This window comes from Coregonus lavaretus, assembly GCF_964263955.1.
Source record: "Coregonus lavaretus genome assembly, chromosome: 8".
NCBI classification, from domain to species: Eukaryota; Metazoa; Chordata; class Actinopteri; order Salmoniformes; family Salmonidae; genus Coregonus; species Coregonus lavaretus.
The window spans coordinates 27,904,122-27,923,842 of NC_139995.1; the positions used below are offsets into that span (position 1 = coordinate 27,904,122).

At 42.0% G+C, this 19,721-nt stretch overlaps 1 protein-coding gene across 1 annotated transcript in view; it reads right to left on the reverse strand.

The window, feature by feature from the left end:
- slc41a1 (solute carrier family 41 member 1) overlaps positions 1 to 19,721 on the reverse strand; it is a 55,725-nt gene that overhangs the window by 5,410 nt on the left and 30,594 nt on the right. The window contains exons 4-7 of the mRNA XM_084167977.1: positions 11,326 to 11,397; positions 10,716 to 10,860; positions 10,389 to 10,535; positions 8,120 to 8,267 (exon numbers count right to left, since the gene is read on the reverse strand). Of these exons, the coding sequence (XP_084024103.1) occupies positions 8,120 to 8,267; positions 10,389 to 10,535; positions 10,716 to 10,860; positions 11,326 to 11,397 (512 nt within the window). The remainder of the gene's footprint in view (positions 1 to 8,119; positions 8,268 to 10,388; positions 10,536 to 10,715; positions 10,861 to 11,325; positions 11,398 to 19,721) is intronic.

Genomic DNA, 19,721 nt, shown 5'->3' on the forward strand with positions numbered 1-19,721 from the left:
TGCCCACTGACAAAGGAATGATCAGTCTATAATTTTAATGGTAGGTTTATTTGAACAGTGAGAGACAGAATAACAACAAAACAATCCAGAAAAACGCATGTCAAAAATGTTATAAATTGATTTGCATTTTAATGAGGAAAATAAGTATTTGACCCCCTCTCAATCAGAAAGATTTCTGGCTCTGATAGATGAATTTGTATTTGTTAAATAATGACTAAAGGATTTCACCCCAAATACGGTATAAATGTGTAAACTGTATTAGAATTATAAGAAAATAAAACCACTAACAGGGAATATGGGTAGAAACTGTTGGAGGCCAACATACCATAGTAAGAGGGGACTTAGAAACTGCTGGAAACTCTACTGTGGAAAGTCACAGGCCGCCTAAAGGTGGGCGGAGCAAAGTTCCTTTGTGTGAAGGCATATAAAAAGTCTGTGTGTGTTTTGAGCGGGAGAGCGCTCTCATTGAATAAAAATGCTGATCCCTTGCAGACTAGAGAATTGTTTAATTCATACTTAACTGGAGTCTTACACCCTCTGGGGATTATTCAATGTTTGAGTATTAGAGATAGAAATTCTCGTGACAATTGGTACTTCGAGCCGGATATGAATATCAGTTTTTTGTCGTTCCGGGGACACCGAAAACCGTGCACGGGCGGATGAACATCCGTATAAACTAAGTCCTGGCCTCCGATATTGAGGTTCAATACAGGCCGGTGGGAAACTGATGAACGACAGAAACGGTGACGATATTGTTATGTATGGTACGACGTGCTGCGTTACGGATGAATGGGTTGTCAGAATGCGTGGCACATGTCATTAAACGACAGAGTGATGTTCAATGTGAAACTGTGCAGATGTCCGTTCTTCTACAACTAGGCTAGTTATAACAGATATCTAACCAAAATTGAGTCCCAGCTGCAAGAATAAGGTCAATGATTTTTATTCATGGTTTTTTGAGGGGGATTGATATCTTCAAACTGCAGTAGGAAGAAAAAAATATATGTTCAAATCTGCTGTAGTGAGGGTAGTAATCTGTTGATAATCCAAAAGGATCGACATCCCGGCAGCCCGTTTTTAGACGCTTATCTAGAGGAAACCATGCGGCAGTATGGGGGGGGGGGGGGGGGGGGGGGGGGGGGGGTGTAGATCAAAAGAGAGGAAGGAAGTGGGTCCGCAATTGACTCATGGTAATATAAACTAGTTAATATTGAGATTGTACAAGATACAGTCTTTACAATATAAACGGGAAGGGAGATAATTATCATTGTGTGAGATACAGTGGGGAGAACAAGTATTTGATACACTGCCGATTGGGAGACAGTACATAGATCATATGATAGAAATTGATTAAGCATTATTTCTATCTATCATTTCAGAGCGAGGTACAGCAAGTGTTTGGTGTTATTTCTAGCCTACTTAGAAAGGATATTACCTAGATCTGATTCTAATAATGGAGGATTGGTGATAAACTGAACCAAACATGACGTTACTACAGCAATTTAGGATGGTTAATGTTGTTAGGTTAGTTTTTAAACCCTATGATAGAGGTAAATGCAGAATGCTGTTTGAGAGTGTGTTTTATTTTGTCTACTAGGAATAAATGGAAGAAGCTCCATGTTTTTTGTCTGCGGGTGTTAACCATTGGGGCTTGCTGACGAGGATCAATGGTTGCTGTGGAAAAGGAAGTCATAGGGGGTTGGATGTTTGGGGTGAAAGGGCTAGCTAGTTAGTTGTGCGAACTAGTGACGTTTAGGGTGGTGACGTAACTTGCTATGCGACATGGAAGTAGTTGTTTAACTTGTTTTGCAATGATAGCGGATTTTGTGGAGCGACATGGTAAATGTTGTTGATATGGGTAGAGGGTCCCTGGTTTGAACCCAGGTAGGGACAGAAAGCAAATATTTTGCATTGATGCTATTGACCTAGATTACTAGATGAATTGATAACATTACGTGAAAGGAATTGTCTTACCAGCACATAGCGAATAGTATAACATAGTAATTAAAGTTGCATATCGGTGAATATATGTTTTGTTAGTTTTGACTATAACTTTACAATAATTTGTCATCCGTTAAAGTACTGTTATATGGAAAGTTAGCGATAGAGAATAATAGATATTGTAGAGGGTTTACAAAGTAAGTAAGTTAATTGGGTGATGAGACATGTTGAATTGATGTTGAATTGGATTGTTTAATAAGACTGGTATTAAAATAATTATTTATATTTAGGTGAATGAAAATATGTTATTAGGTAGTAGTGCTTTGTGGAGACAATTTACTAATGTCACGATTTCATAAGAGGGTGAAAGGAAGTAGTGATAGTTGGGCTATATTGACATATGTAGGAAGCATTGGGATGATATGAAGAACATGTCTAGATAGTTGAATATGAAACGTTATTTGATAATTGGTAATTATTATTATTACATTATATAGTTTGTTTAAACAACAGTGAGTTATGCAGACAGTTCATTCATTCTAAAAACGATAATCTGTTTATGGTACTTTTTTACTATTAGGCTGATGAAGAAGTAAACATTTTTTGTAAGTTATGAAGTTATTAAACAATAGGTTTATATTTTAAAACATCAATGCAACAGGTTGCAATGATTAAATTACTAGAAAGGGGTTATAGGTTTATATTAGAAGGTGTAGTGAACTTAATGAAACGTGGTATTATCTAGTGTTTTGTGAGTGGGAGTTTTTTTCCAGGATTGATGGAAGTCTCCTATAGCATTATGTTAAGGGGAGAGTAGGAGACAACGTATCAAACCATTTTTGAATAGATGCATGGGATAAAATATCACGTCTTACTTAAGCGGAGTACGTGATTGTATTGGCTAATGAATGAAATATGACATTTACAGGGGTAACAGGAACGATGTTTAGTATACTATTAGATGGAGCAATTCTTTGAAGGATTTCAATGACCTCTGAACTCTGTTTTGACTTTCTAGTGTGAATTGATCAATCCTAGTACGCTCTGGCTCAGGCCATCAATTTATAGAGCGATTATCAGCTCCTGTGACTTTAAAACATGAAAATTCAGGAGGAGGAGCAGGCATACCTGTACTGATATCAAACCTATGTCCAGTTAATCTGCTAGGAAGAGACGCTATGACTCAGTTGAAAGTAGCTGAAACACCGACTGAGAGGGGTATGAAGTCATATGTGGTACGGGATAACATGGTAGTGAGCGGGGAGGGAGAGCCAGGCTATAACCAGGAATTTGGGAAAGTTTGAACCTCAGGAAGGAAGCCAAATGTTAATTTAGGTAGATTATATTCTATTAGCTAATCCCACTCAAGAGGGATGTAAGAGGGATACAATCCAATTGTTGACCTTTCTGGCAGAACAGGGACAAAAAGGTAAGCAAAAATAAACTTAAACTCTGGCAGAGCGAGGTAATTTACTTAGGACATACCATAACTCAGGAGGGGCGAACGTTAAGCTCATCTAGAAAAACCCCTGATGGTACGAATGCTACAGGATATGCAGTTGTAACAGAGACAGACGTCTTGGAAGCTGAATCTTTACCTATAAATTATACTGTACAACAGGCTGAGATAGTAGCTCTCACTCGTGCATGTCATTTGGGAAAAGGAAAAAAGATTACTATTTACACCGATAGTGCCTATGCATTTAATACAGTACACGTACTTGCTGCACAATGGAGAAACAGAGGAATGGTAAAAACTTCTGGCAGAACCATTACACATGCCCAGTTAATTTTGAATCTTTTAGATGCTGTACTCCTACCAGAGAAGTTAGCTATTTGTAAATGTGAGGCTCATACTAAAGGTGTAGATAGCATAAGAAACGGCAACAGAAAGGCAGATGAGGAAGCGAAGAAGGCAGGCCTCAAACCACAGGCACCTACATACTTACATCTGAAAGAAGAAGTGAACATTGATAAAACATTACTGATAGAGAGGCAGTTGAGAGCACCAATGAAGGAAGTGACCAAATGGGAGAAAATAGGAGCAGTCAAGAAGGAGGGAATTTGGCATAAGGATAATTTACCAATATTACCTAAGTGATTGTTTAGGTAGGTGGTAATATTGACACATGGGCAGTGACATGTGTCAAGAGGGGGGATGATGGTAGTTGGTAGGATTAAAGATAAATAGACGGAGGAGAGGACTAAATACAAAATAAAATTTTTTATATACAGTCTAGAAAGGAAATACTAATGTGAACGGTATGATTAGAGAGGGGTTAAGGAAAACACACAGGAGCAGGCAGAGATAGAAATTGAGAGCACCCTAGCAGAGCACATGAGAAGGTTGTTTATTAACCACACCTGTATGTCAAAGGTTTTGTGCCCCACAGGTGAACTAAAGGAGAAGGTGACCCACTCTATCCAACCAGGTGACTGGTGTGGATCCAGTCCCTAAGAAAGACTGGAAGCAGGCCTGTTGGGATGGGCCCTATCAGGTTATATTAGTCACCGCCTTTTCCATTAGAATAGCAGAAAGAGCAACCTGGGTCCACGTTACCCACTGCAAAAAGGTAAGAACACATACAAGCACCACTGAACAAACGCAGAGTTAGAGAGAAGAACTGTACCAATAAGGTCTGGGGATCACCTCTGTTAACGAAGATCTCCTACCCCGACCTATCATCACTGTAGTGTGTTCTTAGGGTGTGAGTATGGGGTGGTACCAAGCAGAAAGACTAAGGGCAGGAGAGGGTTGGCGGTTTTTGGGAATATGTGTAACCCTGAGCTGCATCATAGTCTCGGCAATGGTCCTGATATGTCAAGATCCACCACCACCCGCACCAATTACGCTATGCCCTTACCATTGTTAAGAAGTAAAAGAGAAACGACCCGACATACCGACCGTCAGGGATGAGTAACCTACAAAATAGGAGTCAAAGAACGGGTGGTGTACATGTCAACAAGCAACAGAATGGAATAATACCCCACCATATTTGTGTTCGGGCCCCACGGCGGATTGTTCCTGGACTCAAGTATTTAAACACACTTGGGGACGGGGATATGAGACCGGGCGGGACTGGACATCCAGATGGGGGGTAAAGAGAAACAAAGACATCACGAATTGTCAATTCAATTGGAAATAGTAGTAATGTGACTGACTTAGGTTTGGAAGCATAGGAGAGAAGTCTGAACCTTACAGCCCCTGTAACCGATGTGTGGTGGGCGTGTACCAGTAAAGGCCGTATAAGGCAGACAAGGCCAAAAGGGTGGGTAGGTATCTGCGCCCCGGTTCTACTGGTTCAGCCAGTTAGAATTAGTGACCGGAAACCAAGGAAAGGGTTAAACAGACGTAGGAGGAGTATTGACCAGAAGGAGAGTAGCCCTATTTGAATGGATACAATTGGGATACCAAGGGGGTTACCGGATGAATACAAAGCTATGAATCAAGTAGGGGAAGGATTTACTACAACGTTCTTTTGGAGGGTAGCAATCAATAAAAATGTGGATTGGATTAATTAGATATATTACAGCCAACAACGGTTTGTGAACCAGACTAGAGATGCAGTGAGGGGTATCTCAGACAAATTATCTGCCATCTCGCTCATGACTTGTCAAAATAGGTTGGCTCTAGATATGTTGCTGGCAGAAAAGGGCGGTGCAGAGCTCTTGCAGGATTGACTGCTCTAAGTGAAGAATGGGCTGAGAACTCAGGAGTTAATACATATTTGATAGGGTGGTTTGATGAAATGTTTGGCAAATGGAAAACCATAGCAGCCACCATCTTGGAGGCAGCCATCGCTTGTATTGGTATTCTTGTATTATGTGGTTGTTGTCTTATTCCCTGTGTCCGAGGGTTGGTGAGTAAGGCGTTGGAGGATGCAGTGTCTCAACAGATGATGAGATATGGACCGACTTCGGACTCTGACCAGTGGAATGTGAAATACGATCCTCCAGGATTGGTGGAGAACGAGGACTTTGACCCTGAAAGACCGCAATTGGATGAAACTTTTATTGGTTCTGACGTATGAAGGTCATAGGGAAAATCTCAAAAAGAAGACCTATGATTGAAAGTAGATAATATAACTATTCTCTGAGGTTAATCATGCTTGTAAATACATTTATCCTGAGTGTGAAATGTTTTGTCATAGGGTGGATTGATAGATTAATTTGTATTTTTAAAATAATGACTAAAGGATTTCACCCCAAATACGGTAAAAATGTGTAAACTGTATTAGAATTAAAAGAAAATAAAACCACTAACAGGGAATATGGGTAGAAACTGTTGGAGGCCAACATACCATAGTAAGAGGGGACTTAGAAACTGCTGACAACTCTACTGTGGAAAGTCACAGGCCGCCTAAAGGTGGGCGGAGCAAAGTTCCTTTGTGTGAAGGCATATAAAAAGTCTGTGTGTGTTTTGAGCGGGAGAGCGCTCACATTGAATAAAAATGCTGATCCCTTGCAGACTGGAGAATTGTTTAATTCATACTTAACTGGAGTCTTACACCCTCTGGGGATTATTCAATGTTTGAGTTTTAGAGATAGAAATTTACGTGACAAGCTCCAAGGTGTCTTTTATACAGGTAACGGGCTGAGATTAGGAGCACACTCTTAAAGGGAGTGCTCCTAATCTCAGCTTGGTACCTGTATAAAAGACACCTGTCCACAGAAGCAATCAATCAATCAGATTCCAAACTCTCCACCATGGCGAAGACCAAAGAGCTCTCCAAGGATGTCAGGGACAAGATTGTAGACCTACACAAGGCTGGAATGGGCTACAAGACCATCGCCAAGCAGCTTGGTGAGAAGGTGACAACAGTTGGTGTGATTATTCGCAAATGGAAGAAACACAAAATAACTGTCAATCTCCCTCGGCCTGGGGCTCCATGCAAGATCTCACCTCGTGGAGTTGCAATGATCATGAGAACGGTGAGGAATCAGCCCAGAACTACACGGGAGGATCTTATCAATGATCTCAAGGCAGCAGGGACCATAGTCACCAAGAAAACAATTGGTAACACACTACGCCGTGAAGGACTGAAATCCTGCAGCGCCCGCAAGGTCCCCCTGCTCAAGAAAGCACATATACAGGGCCGTCTGAAGTTTGCCAATGAACATCTGAATGATTCAGAGGAGAACTGGGTGAAAGTGTTGTGGTCAGATGAGACCAAAATCGAGCTCTTTGGCATCAAATCAACTCGCCGTGTTTGGAGGAGGAGGAATGCTGCCTATGACCCCAAGAACACCATCCCCACTGTCAAACATGGAGGTGGAAACATTACGCTTTGGGGGTGTTTTTCTGCTAAGGGGACAGGACAACTTCACCGCATCAAAGGGACGATGGACGGGGCCATGTACCGTCAAATCTTGGGTGAGAACCTCCTTACCTCAGCCAGGGCATTGAAAATGGGTTGTGGATGGGTATTCCAGCATGACAATGACCCAAAACACACGGCCAAGGCAACAAAGGAGTGGCTCAAGAATTAGCACATTAAGGTCCTGGAGTGGCCTAGCCAGTCTCCAGACCTTAATCCCATAGAAAATCTGTGGAGGGAGCTGATGGTTCGAGTTGCCAAACGTCAGCCTCGAAACCTTAATGACTTGGAGAAGATCTGCAAAGAGGAGTGGAACAAAATCCCTCCTGAGATGTGTGCAAACCTGTTGGCCAACTACAAGAAAAGTCTGACCTCTGTGATTGCCAACAAGGGTTTTGCCACCAAGTACTAAGTCATGTTTTGCAGAAGGGTCAAATACTTATTTCCCTCATTAAAATGCAAATCAATTTATAACATTTTTTACATGCGTTTTTCTGGATTTTGTTGTTGTTATTCTGTCTCTCACTGTTCAAATAAACCTACCATTAAAATTATAGACTGATCATGTCTTTGTCAATGGGCAAACGTACAAAATCAGCAGGGGATCAAATACATTTTTCCCTCACTGTAAACTTCAGACTTGAAACAGGTAGGAGAACAGTGACACAGATGGGCGGCAGGTAGCTTAGTGGTTAAGAGCATTGGGCCAGTAATCGAAAGGTCGCTAGTTCGAATCCCCGAGCCGACTAGGTGAAAAATCTGTCTATGTGCCCTTGAGCAAGGCACTTAACCCTAGTCGCTCTGGATAAGAGCATCTACTAAAATAAAGGTGAAAACAGTGAGAGACATAGGTTTTGCACCTGCTGATTGCCATGGCAATGATGACAGGTTCCCAACCTGAGTAGAGCACCTCTCTGGTGGAGGGGATCCTCCGAGCTATCAGCACCCACAGAGGGGTCAGCGCCACAAACACAGCACACACCAACGGGTTGGCATAGTCGTTAAACTCTATAAGAGAACAAACACAGGAGTTAGCATCATTGTTACGCTATACACACACGCACTTCATCAGCTCAATATAAAAACAGTTATCAACACATGATACACAATGCTGTTTGTGTTTGAGATGCTCAGACTGGGTGTGAATGGGAAATGTGCAAATATGAAATGTGTAATGTTTGTATGTGATGGTGGGGTCAATGAGGTGTGGTGTGAAAAAACATGTTAATCTGCATCACAAGGTGTGTTGACACTGAAAACACTAGCACTGAACTAACAGTAGATGGCATAGCTGTGGGGTCACACACTCAGACATACACACATTCCCTACCACTATGAGGTTAGTGGTGGAATCAAACCTCAAGTAGGCCTATGTTAAAATAAGATCCCTACTATTAATGTCAAGCCAGGAAGGGTTGAGTTAAAGTGTTTCCATCAGTCAGCCACCAATTGTGCAAGTTCTCCCACTTAAAAAGATGAGAGAGGCCTGTAATTTTCATCATAGGTACACGTCAACTATGACAGACAAAATGAGATTTTTTTTCCCAGAAAATCACATTGTAGGATTTTTTATGAATTTATTTGCAAATTATGGTGGAAAATAAGTATTTGGTCAATAACAAAAGTTTCTCAATACTTTGTTATATACCCTTTATTGGCAATGACACAGGTCAAATGTTTTCTGTAAGTCTTCACAAGGTTTTTACACACTGTTGCTGGTATTTTGGCCCATTCCTCCATGCAGATCTCCTCTAGAGCAGTGATGTTTTGGGGCTGTCGCTGGGCAACACGGACTTTCAACTCCCTCCAAAGATTTTCTATGGGGTTGAGATCTGGAGACTGGCTAGGCCACTCCAGGACCTTGAAATGCTTCTTACAAAGCCACTCCTTCGTTGCCCGGGCGGTGTGTTTGGGATCATTGTCATGCTGAAAGACCCAGCCACGTTTCATCTTCAATGCCCTTGCTGATGGAAGGAGGTTTTCACTCAAAATCTCACGATACATGGCCCCATTCATTCTTTCCTTTACACGGATCAGTCGTCCTGGTCCCTTTGCAGAAAAACAGCCCCAAAGCATGATGTTTCCACCCCCATGCTTCACAGTAGGTATGGTGTTCTTTGGATGCAACTCATCATTCTTTGTCCTCCAAACACGACGAGTTGAGTTTTTACCAAAAAGTTCTATTTTGGTTTCATCTGACCATATGACATTCTCCCAATCCTCTTCTGGATCATCCAAATGCACTCTAGCAAACTTCAGACGGGCCTGGACATGTACTGGCTTAAGCAGGGGGACACGTCTGGCACTGCAGGATTTGAGTCCCTGGCGGCGTAGTGTGTTACTGAGGGTAGGCTTTGTTACTTTGGTCCCAGCTCTCTGCAGGTCATTCACTAGGTCCCCCCGTGTGGTTCTGGGATTTTTGCTCACCGTTCTTGTGATCATTTTGACCCCACGGGGTGAGATCTTGCGTGGAGCCCCTGATCGAGGGAGATTATCAGTGGTCTTGTATGTCTTCCATTTCCTAATAATTGCTCCCACTGTTGATTTCTTCAAACCAAGCTGCTTATTGCAGATTCAGTCTTCCCAGCCTGGTGCAGGTCTACAATTTTGTTTCTGGTGTCCTTTGACAGCTCTTTGGTCTTGGCCATAGTGGAGTTTGGAGTGTGACTGTTTGAGGTTGTGGACAGGTGTATTTTATACTGATAACAAGTTCAAATAGGTGCCATTAATACAGGTAACGAGTGGAGGACAGAGGAGCCTCTTAAAGAAGAAATTACAGGTCTGTGAGAGCCAGAAATCTTGCTTGTTTGTAGGTGACCAAATACTTACTTTCCACCATAATTTGCAAATAAATTCATTAAAAATCCTACAATGTGATTTTCTGGATTTATTTTCCTCAATTTATCTGTCATAGTTGACGTGTACCTATGATGAAAATTACAGGCCTCTCGCATCTTTTTAAGTGGGAGAACTTGCACAATTGGTGGCTGACTAAATAATTTTTTTCCCCACTGTAAGTATAACGCAGAGTGGGTGTTGGTGAGATGTGTGTATGTGACTCAAGTAGTGTGTCTCATGTAGTATGTGTTATTATTAATTCTGTGATCTCAAGTGTCTGTGTGTGCATACCCAGCTCCTTGTATAGTCCTGTGCTGATGCCAGCCAGCAGAGAGAGGGTGATCAGGTCTCCCAGACTGGCAGCGATGGGCGTGGCCACGTTGTCAGGGTTGATGCCCACCTTCCTGGATGCGATGATTACACCAATCATAATGATCCCTGCAGACAGAAGTAGGGGCTTAATGTTAAACACACCAATCATAATCAGCTTTATGGAAATGTGTAACATATATTGTCAATTTTCATTTGATCACAGTTTAATTGTTGTTAAATTGTATCTGGGGTTAAATTGTATCTGTGGTTAAATTGTATCTGATATAATTATTCTTCTAGTGGTACCTAGTATCAGAGAAGCGATGAATGCGGTTGCCACACTGGAGGCACACAGCAGGATAGCATGTCCCAGTCTAAAGTTTCCCTCGGGGATCCAGCCAAAGATCACCGCGGCGATGGACGCCAGGAACCCTACTACCGTGGCCTGGACCTGGGAGGAGGGCAGAGAGAGAAGGGGTAAACTATACTGTACGTGTGTGTGTGTCACTGCAGCAAACGTCTCGTCGACCTGAGGAGGCTTAGTGTGTGTGTGTGTGCGTGTGCAAGAGAGAGAGAGAGAGAGAGAGAAGTACTGTAACCCCCTGGTGAGCTGACCCAGCACACAGTGACCCCCTCTAGCAGGTTATGTGACTGACAGAGATCCAAAGTGCTGGGGTTGGGGGGCTTCCAGGAACCACTCAAATATTACACATAAGAGCACTTGTACATCTAACTCTGTCCAGTTATTGTAACAAAATGTCACCTTACCAGGACACACTGTGATTGGACTTGTTATTTTTTATGTCTGTGTTCCATCATTCCATGCACATGTTTTGTTTGAGAATGTGTTGAATGGTTTTCTGTGTTCCACAGTGCTCCATGCAGGTGTGGTGGAATGTTATAGAGTGTTCCGTACCTGGATGAGGGCGAGGTTTCCAACGATCATCTTCCACATGTCCTTGGCTGAGTCCATCTGACCAATATTAGCCTGCAGAGAGAAACACAGGAGACCGTAAGAGAACATGACCACAACACAACCATAACATAACTATAACACAGGTGACCATGAGACCATGACCACAACACAACCATAACATAACTATAACACAGGTGACCATGAGACCAAGACCACAACACAACCATAACATAACTATAACACAGGTGACCATGACACCATGACCACAACACAACCATAACATAACTATAACACAGGTGACCATGAGACCATGACCACAACACAACCATAACATAACTATAACACAGGTGACCATGAGACCATGACCACAACACAACCATAACATAACTATAACACAGGTGACCATGAGACCAAGACCACAACACACAACTATGTCTGACTGACCACGGATTGAATCAAGGAAAAGTAACCAGAATCATGATGCTTCAAAAGCAGAGAATATGTACAATTGAGTGTGTATACGTGTACATGAAAATGTGTTCGGTGGGCGCGCGCTGTGACGTTGGCACTGGGTTCTGTCAGAACAATCAGGGTTCAGTTCTCTTGACAAAGGAGCTCTGACCCCTCCATGCTGCGGCCGACTCCACTTATCTCATCTTTCTCTCTCTCTGTACACACACATACACACACACACACACACACACACACACACACACACACGTCTTTCTTATGCATAGTCTCAAGCATAAAGTGGCTGTCCAACAGAGGGACAGTGTGTGTCAGAGGCTATGAGCCTAATGACCACTCTGCTCAGAGGCGTGTGGTGTCTGTTTCTGTATCTGTGTCTGTCAGGTAGGGGGGTTGAAAGAGGAAGGCTGAGTCTTCAGGGGCCGTGTTTGAAACCATCTCTCCTTCCTTTCTTCCAATGATCCTTCCATTGATTACCCGGCAATGTCGTAAAAAATACAATAGGTCAAATAATGGTCTTACTGTAAACGCTCTTTACAGGCTATGTTACACAACTATGCATAGTCCAACAGGGTGAGCTATGCAATTGAACCAATATCATATACTGTAAAAAGAAACAAATATATTAAAAATATTAGATCTGTGATTAGGATACTCGGAAAGGCAAGATGGAAGGAGGCTTTTTCTAAGTACTCAAACAGGGTGAGATGCTGAGTAGCTTTTTAATATCTCTCTCTCACACACACACACACACACACTCTCTCACTCCTCAGGCAACAACACTACATCAAGCTCTAGTGACTAGTCACATGAGAGTGCTCCTGACTGCCAATAACAGAGAGAATGCTTTATAAGGAGAGAGGAGAAAATGTTTGTTGAAGGACAGAGCAGGGAGAGCAGAGAGAGAGAGAGAAAGAGAGCGAGCTAGAGAAAGAAGTTGAAAGGGAGGAGTTGGTTCAGAGCCGGACCACATTAGCCTCTAAGTCCCAGCTTCAACATGAGCTTCTGTTCCCTCTGAACACACATATGGGACTAGCCCTAACACTACTGAAGTGTCCCTGACTCGGTCACAGCGACTCTGCCTCAGTGTCAGCATGACAGTATGTGCATGTGTATGTGCCTGTGAGTATGTGTCCGAGTGTGTGTGTGTGTGTGTATAGAGAGAGATGAGATAAGTGGAGTCGGCCGCATGGTGGATAAGGGTGTGCAGGGCAGGGGGATAAGAGACAGGGCAGGTCACACTACTACACTACACACACCAGCCACCCAAACAATAAAGAAACCATACGCTCACACAGAAACACACACACCACTGATGGCGTGTGATGACGGCAGCAAGGGCTCTGCCAGAATAGGCCACAATGTCAAGTAGGCTTTAGCCTTTGTTGTTTTTCTGTTGGTGTATGTGTGTTTTCCCTGATGTTGAAGGCTATGAGCTGGTGGTGAGATAAGGCCGTGTGTAGCTATCTCTAAGGGTTTAGTGTGTGACAGTAAATTACGATAGCTAGCTACCCCCCGCTAACTTTTTCTTAGCCTGGCACTCATCCCTCTTTTAGGCTTAGAGAGAAAGAGAGCAGGAATAGCAGATATGATGATTATTATGAACATTTACATTAAACCATGCAAATAATGTATGCCAGGGAGTAGCCTACAGTAAGCTGGCTCTTGACACTATGTGGTAGCTAATGCAGTAATGCCTGACTGCAGTCATCCACTAAATATGATTATTCCAATAGTCAAATAGGCTCAAACACAAGGATCACAGAGAGTTACAAAAACAACTGTTTGTAGAAAGGAGAAAGGAGAGAGAAGAAAGAGAGAGAGAGAGAGAGAGAGAGAGAGAGAGAGAGAGAGAGAGAGAGAGAGAGAGAGAGAGAGAGAGAGAGAGAGAGAGAGAGAGAGAGAGAGAGAGAGAGAGAGAGAGAGAGAGAAAGCTTTGACTATGTACAGACTCAGTGAGCATTGCCTTGCTATTGAGAAAGGCTGCCGTAGGCAGACCTGGCTCTCAAGAGAAGACAGGCTATGTGCACACTGCCCACAAAATGAGGTGGAAACTGAGCTGCACTTCCTAACCTCCTGCCAAATGTATGACCATATTAGAGACACATATTTCCCTCAGATTACAGCGATCCACAAAGAATTCGAAAACAAACCCAATTTTGATAAACTCCCTTATCTACTGGGTGAAAAACCACAGTGTGCCATCACAGCTGCAAGATTTGTGACCTGTTGCCACAAGAAAAGGGCAACCAGTGAAGAACAAACACCATTGTAAATACAACCCATATTTATGTTTATTTATTTTCCCATTTGTACTTTAACTATTTGCACATTGTTACAACACTGTATATATACATAATATGACATTTGAAATGTCTTTATTCTTTTGGAACGTCTGAGTGTAATGTTTACTGTTAATATTTATTGTTTATTTCACTTTTGTTTACTATCTACTTCACTTGCTTTGGCAATGTTAACTTACGTTTCCCATGCCAATAAAGCCCTTAAATTGAAATTGAATTGAATTGAATTGAGAGAGAGTGATCTTAGCCCGGATTACCCTCAACCCCTAAACAAAGACAACCATTTTCAGCAGACCAAAATAAGAAAGAAGACGGAGATGTGGTCATGTGTATGGCATTCTGCCTCAGCCCCTGGGATCAACTCTTTTTTCTTTGATAAGCGCATTAGGAAACTTACAGTGGTCTTAATCTGTTGATAATTAGTAATTCCATGGAAAGAAACGTGGCCGACTGGAGCCAGCCAAGATCCAAGATAATAACTCTAGGCGGAAAGGGAGTAGGCTAATGTCACACCAAACAAATTACATACACAGTTCATCTGCCAGATCATACACACTCAAGTCACCTGGCTTCCACCAAGTCGCAACAGCAAGGAAAGCAATAAAGTTAGACTTTGTTACATAAAAAATGCATCCATCCTTCCTCCTTCCAGTCCTGGAATGGGGGTTACCCACCACAGCAATATCTGGGCGCCCTACACTCAATTCACCTGCATCACAGGTCATTAGTCAGGACAGGAAAAAACTGGCAAAGCTTATCACATTCTGCTGTGTTTGTTAAGCTGTTTTCCCACAAGCCAATGGAAGGAATGTGTGGATTGGTGTGCTTAAGAGCAGCAGTGAGCTAATTATTTTAGTTACCACATAGTTCAAGGAATACACTCTTAGAAAAAAGGGTTTGAAAAGGGTTCTTCGGCTGTCCCCCTGTGCTAATAAGCTATCTGCGTCTCCTAACACCTGTGTGTAAACATAAGACGGAAGCCACAAAAGTGTTGCCACTGAAAAATACTGTTGGCTGCAACTGTGTTAAAACTGGTTGAAACAGTGTACAGTAAGTGTGTATTTTGCATTAGTACAATTATTTTGATGTGATATATGAAAGTAGAGGGAGTTATGTTTATGGGCTCCTGAGTGGCGCAGCGGTCTAAGGCACTGCATCTCAGTGCTTGAGGCGTCACTACAGACCCCCTGGTTCGATTCCAGGCTGTATCACAACCGGCCGTGATTGGGAGTTCCATAGGGCGGTGCACAATTGGCCCAGCGTCGTCCGTGTTTGGCCGGTGTAGGCCGTCATTGTAAATAAGAATGTGTTCTTAACTGACTTGCCTAGATAAATAAAAAATGTTTCTAGAACCGTACTGCAATTGAGAATCGATTCACGTTTAGATGGAGTATTTGGCTGTTTTGGCTTCCAGAACCAATTTGCCTTTAAACAGAACATGTAAGGTCATTGGACTATAAGGAATAATGTTAGGCTCCTTTAGTCCATTATTGGGCTAGCTTGCTAGCTAACATTACCTAGCCGTGTAGCCTATATTATAACATGAAGAACACTGTATGATAACGTTACTGTGCTTTTATATTTGTATGGGAGGGGTAAACGTTCATTATTGTTACTTGATCATGAAGCATGTTGTTAGCTAGTTTTGGCTGTGTATTGTCAGCTAATTTAAATGTGTACGGACAAGAAAATAAACCCTTTAACTGTCTGCACATGCTTGTGAATCATTAAAATATTCAAGAGTGTAATATGGTTTGTTTGCATTATTCAATAGTGCAATATGTTTTAGAAGAAAAGTTGCTCAGATTGTTAAATAGTTTGTGCTTACTGGCTAGTGGCTACTGTGATATTTACGGTCAATTTGAGCTGCAGACCAAGAATGTTGCATTGCCAGCCACAACGAAAGGTAAGGCAATGATGTAATGTGAATTGAAAAGTAGATATCTCTTTCGCCACACTGCTCCTCAGACTCTCCATCTCTCGTAGTGGGAATAGGGCCTAACTACCAATCTAAGAATTGTTAGCTGACATGACTAATTGAGTGACTGTCAGTGACTGACATAACAAGAGAAAAACTGCTGATGCACAACCACATTTTTAAATTGCACCTGGTGTATTCTACTATTCTTGCTCTCAATAGTAAGTTGAGATCCCGATTGAGTCCCCCCCCCCCCCCTTATTTAAATATAATATTTTGGGTCAGGGCCCCCCTAGCGGTCGGGGGCCTTAAGCGACAGCTTATGTTGCTTATGCCTGGAACCAGCCCTGGGTTCTCCTATTGGGACAGCCAAATAACCATTTAAGGTTCTACATAGCACCTCCTTTTCTAAGAGTGTAGGAGGCTAGCTAGCCCCTCCTTTTAGTCACACCAGTGTGCCACGTCTAGGTCAATCACCCCTCTGCCTGCAGCCTACAATGGACAATAGTGTTGTGTTGGTGTGTTAGCGCATTGGTGTTGTTAGCTGGGTGTTAGCTCATGAGCTAAGAGCCTGATAGAGATGTAAACACTTGACTGGTGTCAGGTACAACAGTCCCAGGCTTTTGGTTAAACTTTGAGCAAAGTTACAGAAATTAGGTGTGAGAGCTGGAATCTGGGCCAGTTAGCCAGTTAATGGTCTTACAAAACCAGACACATACAATTCAAAACTCCATTGACTAAAGTCTGGAGATAAATTGCAAACAACACTTTGGTTGTTAGGTTGGTAAGTGTTGTTGTTGATGTAGTGTAGGTATGAGAAGTTCAGCCTGTCTGTGAGAAACATAAATATTTTTGCTTTGACACAATCAGCCAGACGTTGTTACGTCTGGAGAGGAGACAAGTATACAGGTGTCCAAACTGATTAGTGGAAAACTACACCAAACTCAAACACACACTGTTATTATTTAACCAATCCAAAAGGCAGCTAGCTGCCTGCTTGCCTCCAAAGGCACCAGTAGGTAGCATTTTTCCAGTAGGTTAGTTCCATTAGGGATGGGATTCGAAGGCAGCATCACATTATAATGCATTCACATTCCACAGAGCGCCACAAAGTAGCCACTGTAGCAGCGTGAGCAACTAGTGCTAGCAATTCAGTGAACAACTATCCCAAAATGGAAATATCTGACACGAATAACAAGTAACAGAATCGATCTCCTCAGTACCTGTTAATGAATTAAGTTGACACCGACCAGATTAATTAACCTACGGTATAGGGTCCTCCTCTCGCATATTGCTTGGTCTGCTGCTCCATCGTTGTGGACATGACAGGCTTGCATGCATGATACCATACTGGCTATGATTCATTGTGATAGCGAAATAGGCTATTTATCTGATTGTTTAAGAATGATTAATAGCCAGAATAGTGGTGTTTCACTGTGAAACTAAGATTGCATTAGAGCTGCAGTTTTTTCTAATGAGTAGGCTTGCATTTTGATTAATTCACACAACTATCACACCCGTGCATATTATTAAATGGCACTGATGTTTACGATAACATGGTTTTATATTTGTTGATAACTAATATTGAAAGTTGATATGAAGCAATCTAACTAGATTAGAAGGCCTAGGATACTTCATCCTAATGTAAGCTAAATGCATTGGATGCAAAACAAATACTGGCATGTGATAAAGGTTAACATGTCCAATATAATTATATAAATGCAAATCAAACAGGAATATACACTTAGTGGCCAGTGTATTAGGTACACCATCCCGTTCACGAAAATGGTTCGCCACGTGGCCTTGGCTTGGTATATAAAGGGGGCAGACAGGCATTCAATTACTGTTTTGATTTAACTTAACATGGGCAAAACGAGTGACCTAAGCGACTTTGAGCGTGGTGTGATCGTCGGTGCCAGGCGCGCGGGTTCCAGTAGCAATGGCCGGCCTCAGGGGCTTTTCACGCACGACAGTTTCTAGGGTTTACCGAGAATGGTGCGACAAACAAAAAACAGAAGATTTGGCGTAAGCAGCAGGAGTCCACAGGAGTCCATGGCCCCATCCTGCCTGGTGTCAACGGCACAGGCTGGTGGCAGAGGTGTAATGGTGTGGTGAATGTTTTCCTGGTACACGTTAGGTCCCTTGATACTGAAGAATTCAGGCTGTTCTGGAGGCAAAGGGGGGTCCGACCCATTGCTAGGTGTACCTAATAAACTGAGTATCTATTCAATTAAATTAATACAGCATTGTAATATTGATGCCTTTCTCTCTCCTTGCATAGGATTAGACAGATAAACTGCAGTCACCAGATGCCCAAGCCTCAAAACCAGAAACATGTGGAGACATCAACATTTGTAATTTTGAATACATACAATATATATATATATATATATATCTGAGCATGAGTCCTTAAACACAGTCCATTGTACAAAATAAGTAATTCCCAAGTGAGGGACATTTCAAGGAGATTAACCTCCAACAGTCATAAGCTTGTTTAGTACCTGAGCGCAAATGTAATCATGAAAGACACATTTTTCTTTTTATAGACAGGACAGGAGTTTACAGGTTTTTGTTCCAGCCCTTCACTAACACCTAATTCAACTAATTGTGGTCTAAATTGAAGACTTGCACACAGTGCAATCCCCTGGGACAGAAATCACATCTGTATTTTAGAATGAGCTTCATAAGTTACAATGTCCTGAATAATATCCTGGGATATGGTGATTTTCCTGGTGGCTGAGAGGTTCATCTGCAGGGTGTCAGCGTGAGATGTCCTTCAACCTGGAACAAGCAGACACAAGGGGGGAGAAATTAACCTCATTGCTCAAATTTCAGTGCTGGTTCAAGTTGTTGTTTATTTTGCTAATTTGCACCCCAGTTTCTCTATTTGCACATCATCTTTTGCACATCTATAATTCCAGTGTTAATTACGAAATTGTAACTATTTTTGCACTATGCCCCATTTATTTATTGCCTTACCTCCATAACTTACTACATTCACACACAGTGTATATATATTTTCTGTTTACCTGGTTAAATAAAGGTGAAATAAAAAAATTAAAAATTAAAAGTTGCTGAAGCCACAACAATGTCCCTCACTTAGGAATTACTTATTAATGTGCAATCGTTTTGTTAACAGTTTTGCATATTTTCTCAGGCTTGGTCAAGTTGTTTACAGTAACAGTAGAATAACTTAGCCTCTAATTTTAATTAGTAACACCAACCCCAATAGTGCAACACAATAAGGGAAGGGAAAGTGGCAAGAGAAAGTTAGCTAACATTAGATAGGTAAACAGACACTGCATGCAGCTAGTTAGCAAAACAGAATGCACAAATAACTTGGCTGGCTAGTAAGCCTAGATTGAACAGGACACAACTGGCTGCATTTCCTAAATTTTTCATCAGATGTTGTTAAAATGTCTTACCTCCAAACGAATCGGCAGGACTGTTTTCTCCTGCCAAGCCAATGCAATGATGTGAAACGCGATCAGGTCCCCACTTTAGTCCCTGAAAACAAATGGGGAAAAAAACTATTTGCTTCAGCTGGCTAGCAAGTTCATCATTTCATGATTTTAAAACTGCATGGGTCTTCACAATTGACACATTGCTGAATCTATGATTCGTTAGTTTAGTTGTTCATCTCTAAACAGCCGATAAGCAGGATGAAATCGCCTGCTAGCTAGCTATCGAATCCGACGTGTTAGCTA